This window comes from Rhagoletis pomonella, unplaced genomic scaffold (assembly GCF_013731165.1).
Source record: "Rhagoletis pomonella isolate Grant_MI unplaced genomic scaffold, Rhpom_1.0 Rhpom_scaffold_00004, whole genome shotgun sequence".
NCBI classification, from domain to species: domain Eukaryota; kingdom Metazoa; phylum Arthropoda; class Insecta; order Diptera; family Tephritidae; genus Rhagoletis; species Rhagoletis pomonella.
Genome location: NW_023458558.1, coordinates 24718504 through 24729416, shown reverse-complemented (window position 1 = coordinate 24729416; position 10913 = coordinate 24718504). Strand labels below are relative to the sequence as shown.

Below are 10913 nucleotides of genomic sequence, written 5' to 3'. Positions count from 1 at the left end.
AAAAAAGGTTTTTTCTTAACAGCGGTCGTCCCTCGGCAGGCAATGGCAAACCTCCGAGTGTATTTCTGCCATGAAAAACAGCTTCTCATAAAAATACAATTTCCGTTCGGAGTTGGCGTAAAACCGTAGGTACCTCGCCATATAACGAATTTGCCCTCGAAAGCACATATCTTTTATACTTATCCATTTTAGGTTTAACTTTTTTGTAAGTATGCACTACTTAAAGAAAATGTTCCTCAATAAAGTAATCATATAGGTTGTTTTCCGAAGCGCATCGATGCAACGAATAAGTCTCTTGGATTTCTAAACCACAAAAGTTAGTCAATTATTAAGTAAACAACCATGAAGAAATACCATTTTACAATTCACTTGCGCCAATTGGATAATCATAAAGACTATCGATGGCACCTGCAATTAAAACCGACACTATCGATGGTGTCCATAGTGGCAATAAAAGGTAAACAAGCGATACCATCGATAGTGCCATCAATAGTTTTCCAGCTCTACTTCCAAATGCTTGAACCTATTTATGTATGCGCTCTTCAACAGCTGCCAAACAATAGTCAAGTCATGCAAACACGTTTTTATCATTTTCTCAAACAATTGCCTTACAAACAGCCACGTTGAATTGTATATAAATATTTATGTATATTCAGCTTACTTTTACCATATACAATACATGCAATATGTAAATGCAATGGACTCAATACCCCCCATTGATTTTGGTACTACATGGCGTATGAGCGTCGATTGTATACTTTTTCATGGCATTCAAGGTCACTCATACGCAATGTATACCGCTAAACAAACACAATAGTATTTACTTCAATTGTAACCTATCAGAGATAAACAAATGTGGCATTTTGAATTGTTTGTAATAAAGCGATAAACAAGCGGCAAGCAAGAAAGAGGCGTCAAACAACAAAAGTGATAAACCTTTTACAAACACACATACAAATATGAATAACCGAATGCCGAGTGGGTGGGTTATGTCAGCAGCATATAGAGAGTCCTATTTTGATAGTCAAACTTGAAAATGTTTCCCCCTCAACTTTAGAGGGAATTTAGTACGTTGAAGTGAGCAAGTTAGAAAAATGAAAACGATGCCTTTTAGCAAATGCGACGATTTACCAAAAAGGCAGACAAAAACTTAAATGAGGCGACACTTATCGTACACATATCAAATGGACGTAAAACAATATATTTTTAGAGCAAAATATGCTTATAGTTTTGTTATTTTGAATAGACAAACAGCTTAATGGCTCAAGTAGTCATGTACTATGTGCACACATTCACAAACACATTCGTAAACCATAAAAAAATGGAATGAATATTTTAAATAATGACCTACAAAAAACTAAACAATAATACAATGGCTTTAGGCAACAGCAACGTAATATCATACGAAGCATAGCTAGCTAAAAAAGCAACGAAAATTCCTATACGCAGACCTAAATAAAAATACATAGAAACACATAAAAATATTTTTGTGAATAGGCGACCTATGTCGGCAGCCGAAAATAGTGCCGCAGACTACAAAGGCGCACAGAAAATCAAATGGAATGTGTTGAGCTCAAAATATGTGTTTGCAAAAAAATGCGAAAATAAAATATGTATATGGAAAAAAAAACACACGCACAACAACACATAGAAAACGATAGAGGCAGCAATATGTAGCTCACTGTAACAATTCACTAAAACTCAAACGAGTATGAAAAATGACGGTTTACGAGTAGGCTGTATATATATAGTTCGAAATAAAGAAATGCTTTTGCGTTTTAGTGATGAGCAAGCATGAATGTATCCCGAAAATACGCACGGAATTCAAAGCTTGTCCTTATTTGAACACTAGTGACTGCGATATGTGAAAACGGCATACAACTTTTACAAAAAAATATGCAAAAAATCGGAAACACCTAGACTTCTCTGTAAAATGGGTCAGTCTATTGAAAATGACAGCAAAAAGCTGAAAAGGCTCCTCGAAATCGTACAGCAGCTGCAATAAGGGAAGGTAAATGTAGGTAGCAGAAATAAAGGAGACGGCACGGCAAAAGGATGTGGTGAATGCTCGTCGTGCGCAAAAAATTGATTAATAGAAATAGAAATAGAATCCTGCATAGCAAAGCTCACCGAGCACGCACACCTACATATTGCATTAGACAACATAGTTCAACACGCGGTTGTGTAAATGAACCGCGATAGATCATCGCAGCACAAAATAAAATGAAAATTTGGCAACAAATAAAACGAGATATACACTAGGGCGGTCCAAACTTTTCAGCAAGTTTCGAGACTGGTCGGGATAAGTTGAAATTTTCCATATACTTACACCTGAGGAAATTCAACTTTTTCGTAGATTTTCTATAAAATCTTTAAAAATAATTTTATTTTTTGATCGCATAAGAATATTTCCCTTCAGAGATTTTAATACAATAAAATGGTTGTAGCTTTAACATTTTACTAGGTTAGGTTAGGTTATTGTGGCAGACCCTACAAGAGATGACTCACTTAGACATTAGACACAAGTCCTTTGAACGTTAACTAAAGATTCTCCGTTTTAGAACTAAGAGAGTATCTTCAGTTAACATTTTAGATAGTCAAATTAAAAAAAAAAGTATATTTTTTAAAAATGACCCTAGTACATGCAAAAAACTCTAACTCTGAGGACGTATAAATATCGTCGTTTAAAGTACAAAGCTTCGAAGATAAAGAGCAGAATTAAAACTATGAAAACTTCGAAAATATATTTAGTGCAGCGTTTTTTTATTTTTTATTTTTTAAGGCTGAAAGGATAACCTGCAACTAGTCTCTTATTACACAGGAGTGGGTCAGTAGATTATTGACCAGCACAGTCAATGATTGCAGACTATGCGTAAAGCACACCTCTTGTAGCGCCAAAAAATATATGTATACAAAATTGCGTATCGATGGTCCTCTGCACTAACGATACAACTCAAAACTAATAAAAAAAAAATTTTTACTGAACATTGACATATGTATGTATGGCTATTACATTTTCGCAATCCATTTCGAATGCTTACTAAATCTTTATGACTGTTTTCTGTTTGAGGTGGGAGTTTTTTAATGATTTATTACAAAAAGTCAATCAACTGCCATGATTTTACTGACACTTACACTATCCTAGGCATAAACATTCCAAATTAGTAAATTAGAAAATTCTTCTTTGTCAGAGAAAGATTTCGAAGTGAAGGCACAGTTGGTAAGATTTTCCATGTTAAAGTTTCAATTTATTTTTGATTCGCAATGCAAACTTAAAATCAAAATATCTGGGGAAAATTGCCTTGTTTAGAAAAACGGTATACAGATCCGTAATCTATGACCCCGAATTAAATTGTTTGTATCATTTATAGTGTAAATAATTAATGACATCATCCGTTTTCTTACTTTTGAAAATAGATACAATTGCAATGAATTTACAATTGTCCACCAAAACTTCTGTACTTAAAGACTTGCTGAAAATAAATTTCAGAGGTGAAGAGGGAACAAAGTGCATCCACCTCGGGCTGGGTAGTGTTGGTACCCCTGGCTATGGCCTCCAAAGTTATACTTGAGTAAACAAAATTTAATGCTGTACGTTGATTTTCTTGATAAAAAAGTATGGATTATTATTGTCGATAATTAATATGTTGGTAAGTGCAAGTGACAACTTTCCCCGCTCAACTGTCATATCGAATGGGATACTACGTGGCGTATGAACATCAATATAACAAATTTTCAGCGCACATACGATACACTAAAACTGGGTTTTTAGTTTTTCTCTCTGATGTCAAAATTTTTTTTTAAGGACTTTCTAGTTTGATAGATATTATTAGTTCCAAAAGTTATTTAAAAATTCTTCAGTGCCATGTAGAATAATAAAATTGGTGCCAAATAAAACGGAAAATTATGTTGAATTGAAAAATATATATATACATATATTTTTTCACAAAGAAGATTAGGTATTGAAAATGCTTTCTAATTAATTTTATTTTTTTAAGCTAATAAAGTTAGAGGAATGAAATTCGAGGACGTAGTCGAGTAAATATAAGTCCTTAGCATATAATTTTTCCAAAAATAAGTATACCGAAAGTTCAAGGATATGCAAGCATAAAATTTTAAAGGGACATTGTCAGTACCTTCTCCTCCTTATGCTCCAACAAAATTAATCTGCTTTAATTCTACATAATTTTTTCTTCAACTTAAATTTTTAAATAATTTTATGAAATAACCATAATTTTCAAATTTCAGAGTCTTTTTAAAAAGATCCTGACGTCAGAGAAAGAAACATAGCTTTACTTTTTACATCATGGTTTCGTGAATATATAGATTAATTTTTTTTGTATGTGTGTAAAAATGTTATCCACAAAATTTTAAAGAGATGGCTTTCATCGTTGTACGAGTTTGTTTCTTATCACAGTTTTGGCTTAGTATCACCTACTACCTATTATCTTACAAAAATATTTCATCTTCTTCTTTGGAATTACCCAAACTTTTCTTACCGAGCCAAATAATAATACATATGTATTTCGCAAAGATTTTTCTATTAGAGTATTATCGCTTTCGGTGCTGTACATGCTGTATTGTGGTAATATCATCTTTTGTTCAGACATTCTTCAAACCTTATCAGATAAATACATATTTGGCGCTTACATTTTTGCTCAGTACTTGGCCGAACTTATCCTAGAATTTGTGTCATGCGAGCTGATTTGATAACACAAGTGGAGGCGCCTACGGCTTAACGCCGGGACAGAACGGGAAATGATTTCATGAGAAGCCTTTTCATGGCAGTAATAGTCTTAGTTGGGCCATTGACTGTCGAGTGGTGACCGCTGGTATATAAAGCTTTTTCTAATTCTAGATGCTGCATTGACCATGGATCGAACTCAATCCCTACGGAGTGGTAGTTCGCACCTCTAACCATTCGGCTGCAGCAGTCGTCTAATTATACCACGAACATATGTACATTAGACTGCATCACCAAAAAAAGTTGCGGTTTTTCCTCCAAAAATGGAGTTTTTTATGAATAAAAATAGTTTCGTAAAGAACTTTTTGAAAAAAGTCGCCTCAGATGACAAAACAGATTAAGCTTAAAAAATCTGCATAAAAATGTTTAAAAATCTTTTCAACGGAATCGTAAGAATGAGATTTTTGATGCTGTTTTTTTTTTACTTTTTTTCAAAGATTTATTTACGAAAAACTTGAATAACTGGGCCAAACCTATTCTGATTTAGACTTGTGGGATCTCAGTAGAAAGGTATTTCCACACTGTTTTTATTTCTGTCCAAAAAATAAATTAATTGGTATCCCAAATTTTATTTATTTTTTTCAAATACCAACACATCTTAATTCAACTTTGAATGACGTTCGTTCATCCTACCTTTCTCTTTCATCCCCTGAATGAGTTTATTAGCAAAGAAATAAAAAGGGTGAAAAAGTACCTTTCCACCGACATCTCTTAAGTCTAAATCAGAAGACTTTAGGCTCAGTTATTCAAGTTTTTCTTATACCAATCTTTGAAAAAAGTTAAAAAACAGCATCAAAAATCTCATCATTACGATTCCGTTCAATTCTTTTTTTTAATTCTTTTTAAATATTTTTATGCAAATTGTTTAATTTTAAGAAACTATTTTTATTCATAAAAAACTCCATTTTTGGAGGTATTTTGAAATTGGTCCAGCTCACTTAAATCTTAATATTTTTTCGAAATATTTTGGTAGACGTCTTAAAATATAATAGATTTTATAATTCCAATGGAAAAATAGTACCGATTTTTTTTTTTGTATGGGGAGTGATGCAGTCTAATGTACACACATGTATTCGCAACCTAAATATGGTTAACAGATTTACCCAAAAAAACTGCTTATTAAAATATCAGAGGATAGTATTTTTTAGAAATTCTTAACTTGCGTAGCCGGCATCAAAAACCCGCAACTTTTTATAAAATAAAGTTTAACTTTTAGTTGAGTATGCAAACCTGCAGCAAATATTCATCCAAGCAAAACATTTACAGTATACATTTTTTAGTACATCTACAATGATAACGCGTTGCTTGTCTAATAAATCCAAATACTCTGACAGCAAGCAGAGCTAAAGTAAATGATAAAATAAATCTACAAGCGAAAGTGAAATAAATAAACAGATATAGCCAACGCAACTCACTTAAAGGGGTACGTTATCTATTTAAATATTTTGTGCGGACAGTAGTCCCTTTTTTTGTAGGCTGGAGTGTGTAAAATGTGGGTCCACTTACTTGTGCCAACAGCCAACCAGCCACCCATCCACCCACTTGCTCTTTTATTAAATTAAGTAATTACATTAGTCAAGTAATAAATTTTGTTGTGCCTTCAACTGTGCTTTGCTCTACGTTCTGACTGCTTTCAAAAGACTTTCGAGTTTTCAAACTGTTGACGCGGCAATTTTGTTTATACGCGCCGACATTTACCCAGGCAACTAACTGACCGCGCTGCGATGCGTTGCTTTGTGCCTCCGTGTTTATATGTCTGATATCCGACTGCCTACTGGGCGAACTTTTGCGTTTGCCTTTTTCCACGCAGCCTTTTAAAAACACTTTGTACTTTTATTTTTAATAAAAATAAAATTCATGCTGATTTAATATTTTTATTTGTTTGTTTGCTTTTCTTTTTTGTTTTTGTGTTTTTTTTTTTCTTCAGCTCCATTCGCATTGTGTGTGTACGTTTTATTGCGTTTTGTTACTTTTTATAGCCTCGGCCGCCAGCCGCGTTTTATGCAATATTTATTATTTATTATATTTGCTCACACATAATAAAATTTCTGTGAAAACTCAGTACGCAGCAGCACAAAAACAAAAATGAAAATATACATATGTATGGACATAAATGAACTATCCAACAGCTACACTGAGAAGAGAGTTTAGTTACGTCAACTAAGTATGTTTCTATCAACACATGATTCGGTTATAGTTTCAACATTTATTTTATAGTTACCAAATCAAGTGTTGAAAGAAATATATTTAACTGACTTTTTTCTGAGTGTACGAAAAAAATTCATAAAAAAAAAATGTGTATGTGCCCAAAACATAGATGTTTGTTATTGTTTTTATTTTATTACCTTTCCACCATCAGCATTGTCTGTTCGCATACCCCCCGGCCCTTCATGTCGACCTTTGATAGTTTAAATGAAAAATTCGCAATTTATTTACATGGATTTCGTTTTTCATATATTTTCCGCGCAAAACCGAATTGTACGAAAACCAGCAGCATGTGTGTATAACGGTAGTTTGAAGAGTTACAAACATTCACGATTTTTATTTTTTTGCGCCAATTTTTTTAAGTTAAAAAAAAGCCTCAACAGCTGGCGAATTTGTTTCACATTTTTAAAAGTGTTGTATGGCAATGAAGTGCAATAAAAGTTGTTAAAAACCACCGACTTTTATTGAGGAATTATTGACAAAACAATAAGGCGTTCAACGGAAAAATTCCCCTTTTTCAACATTTTAACATTTATTTATTTATTTCTTATTTAAGTCTAATTACACTGGTGGGAAAATCGCAGGTTTTAAAGTGACAAAAAAAAACTTCGAACACGTAAGTTTAATATTGGGTCATTGTATACCGTTTTTCCAGATCAGGCCATTTTCGCAAGATATTTTCATTTATTATGAAAAATATATTCAAAATTTAGCAAGAAATAAATAACAAAATAACAAATCTTTTGTAATTTTTTTTCCCCTTATTATATAAAAGCTTGCTTTTTTCCAAAAATTCAAGCTACCAACGATGAAAGTCGGTGTTATTTTTCCGTCGTTTTGAATGGAAATGTGCAATAATTTTGTTTATGAAATAGGAGCAGGAAAGAATGTCACTCATACGCCATATCGTACATGACCGTACTCTTTCAGCAAAAATTGAGGACGTTTAATTCAAAAATGCAATTTGTTTTTGGATAACTTTGGATACTCTCACTGCAAATGCAGTTTGAAATTAAAAATTTGGATTCTTATGGCATTTACATAGGTATGCACATATAGTTCGTTTTATTTTCAAAAATGAAGTGTCAGATCACAGGGCCTGTACATACATGTGCAATAAAGTTTTATTTTTTTTTTGAAACGGGTTGCCGCTTGTTACAAATTTTATTAAAATTATTTAATAAGTTAAATAAACTAGATGTTACAATATGGGTAGTGAAATGGTTTTGAAAATGCTTTACTTTTAAACGACTCTCAAAAGGGTTGCCACATATTCAGAAAATCAAATTCACTTTAATTAAGGGAATAAGGTTACTGAAATCTGTATATACCCATGGTTATCAAAAATTAAATTAAAATGAAAAAAATTGACATAATAAGCAAGAAATAGATGAAGAGTAAAAACGTATCAGAGTTAATTTACGAGTCAAAGATTTTAAAAGGAATGTAACACAAATCACTGATTGACAATGTATGAATTTATGATGAAATAACAAATAAGATGTCGTAAACCTTTGATTTAACAAAATTATTATTTCAGTTAAAATAAATTGGAACTTACAAACTGGTGGCAGGCCTCTTCATAATATTTGAAAGCTAAAACCTTCTTAAACCTCTTCCGTCTGACTCCCATATGGTGATACCTATCTAAGTCAATAACCTAATTCCTTTAATTCCAATGGAATTTGATTTTTTAACAGGTGGCAACATTATATTTCAAAGAATGTATTTTTGCCATTGGTTTCGGTGAAGAGCTTACTCATGGCTATGCTCTTATTAATATTCTTATGGTGGATTTCCACTAGGCATTAAATGGCAAAAATGGCAAATTACAAAGTCGTGTATTTAAAAATAATCGTTTGATTGCATAAAAAAATAGTCATTAAGTTCATTTCCTCAAGGCTTTTATTTTAATTGCATAAATTTTTTGTCATTCCAATGTCTAGTGAAAATTCGGCGTTAGCATAAAGTTTGTCGAATTTATTGCTCCCTGGCCGCAAATAAATTATTTTATAGAGAAATTTCTATTTAAATCTTTTTAGTGGATAAATTACCTTTACATTTTTCGATTTTTGCCCACTTGGGCGGCACTCTGCGCGTTGATCTTTTTTTTACTTTAGCTTCGCTTTTGTAGATAAGTAAACACTCCTAGAAAAATGGTTTTATTTTAAGACATATTTTATATACTTGGGGTACTCGGGGTACTCACAGCGGTGTTGTAAGTGTCGTATTGTTGTATGTCGTATACCATAAAAGGCATATTATGAATTTTCGCAGTGTTAAAAAATAGGTGGTTGTGGTTTCAAGTTCTCTAAACATTTACTTAAGCTCTTAAAGGTTACGGCATACAACAATACGACAGTTGCGACACCATTGTGAATCCCTCAAATATTTTAATATCCATAGCTCACCTTAGAGGTACATTACTCATACGCCCTGGCAAATAATATCACGTAGTTGGCCAACACAAAGCTCTAACTTCTCTAATAAGCTCTAATTCGCCTAATAATAAATAAGTAAATAGTAAAATTGTATTCCCAATTATCCATTAAGAAAATCTACAAAAATTTTAAAATATTTATTTTAAATTTCACTATAACAGAAAAGTTCACTTAACACGCAAACAAACTTATGCTTTTTAGTAAACACCCTATCTTGCTAAACAATACAATTTCTTCATCTTCATCTATTACGTCTCTTATAAAAATTCATTAATTAATTTTTAATTTTTTATAATAATTCTACTTGCAGAGCACAATAGTCGGTGAAATGAGTACGGAATTATGAGAATTAGCCAAATTCAATAGGCGTCAATAGCCGAATGTGGAACAGCAAGTGCCAACATCAGCAATTTTGGAGCAACAGCAGCAGCAACAAACTAAAAGAGAAGATTATTCACAACAACTACAATGGCAACAATATCAACTAGAATTACAACAGATGCATGAGCACCGACCACAGGCACCACCGCCGAGCGCATTTTGCAAACATTGGCTGCAGCAACAACAACAAATACAACGCGCACAGCAAAATTCAAATTCACATCAACTTAAGTAACGAGCTTACATATATAGCAGGAGCAAGTGCAGCAGGAGCAGTGGCTGGCAGCTGCAACAAATGCAACAACGAACACAGCAGCTACACTACACAGTTTTAGCTTAAATATTTATTAAGTGGTACGGCGACAAGCATGTAGCAAAAAGACGAAAACCATGAACATGTAGCAAGCAGCAAGCGACAAGCGGCAAGCGAAGCAGCACCTGCAGCAAGCAAAAAGTGAGAATTTACCAAAAAAAAAAAACAAAAAAAAAACATGCAAAAGTGTAGTTAAATAGTTTCGTGCAGCGCCCACATGGTTGTGGTTGTGATAAGAATGTATGTGTGTATACATATACATATTAATACAGAGCAACTTACATAGATGTACATATACACATACTAAGTACGTATTTACATTTAGACACAAAATATTTACAATGGGTAATTTTATTAAAATGTTGAAAGCAAAAAGACAAGCAAAATTTAAAACTTCAACTAACTATTATGCACTTACAAGTTTACATGCATACATAAGCATAACTTTGCTAAGCTGTAAGCGATATAAGCTATGCACATAAACGTGTATGTTGTATTGAAGTGAGTGGTTCCATAGTGAAGCATACATGCAGGTAACTGTTTGTGTAGCGAAAAGCTACTTAACTTACATATGTATGTATATCAAATAAATTTGGACGCAAACGAAATAAAATGTAGCCTAAACACAACACATATGTATTTTGTACGTTGGTATTATGAGTGTATGTATGTAGGTAGATAGCAACAAAAAGAAAATATTCCGAGTGCATGTTAGCTTTTGTCTTTCAGCAAAATATAACAATATAACAAATCAAATAGTATTTTGTCAAACTCTATATATGTATGGGTGTGTGTGGGAGAACGTATCGCATTCATGGCCTGTGTTGAT

General features: G+C 32.8%; 1 protein-coding gene across 4 annotated transcripts in view; it reads left to right on the top strand.

Moving 5' to 3' along the window:
* The window catches only part of LOC118737315 (uncharacterized protein DDB_G0283357), a 289535-nt gene extending 278822 nt beyond the window's left edge, over positions 1-10713 (top strand). For all 4 annotated transcript variants that reach the window (XM_036467744.1, XM_036467745.1, XM_036467746.1 and 1 more), the window contains one exon: positions 9701-10713. In XM_036467744.1, coding sequence (XP_036323637.1) covers positions 9701-9710 — 10 coding nt within the window. In that variant the 3' untranslated portion in view covers positions 9711-10713. The remainder of the gene's footprint in view (positions 1-9700) is intronic.
* The last annotated feature ends 200 nt before the right edge of the window (positions 10714-10913 follow it).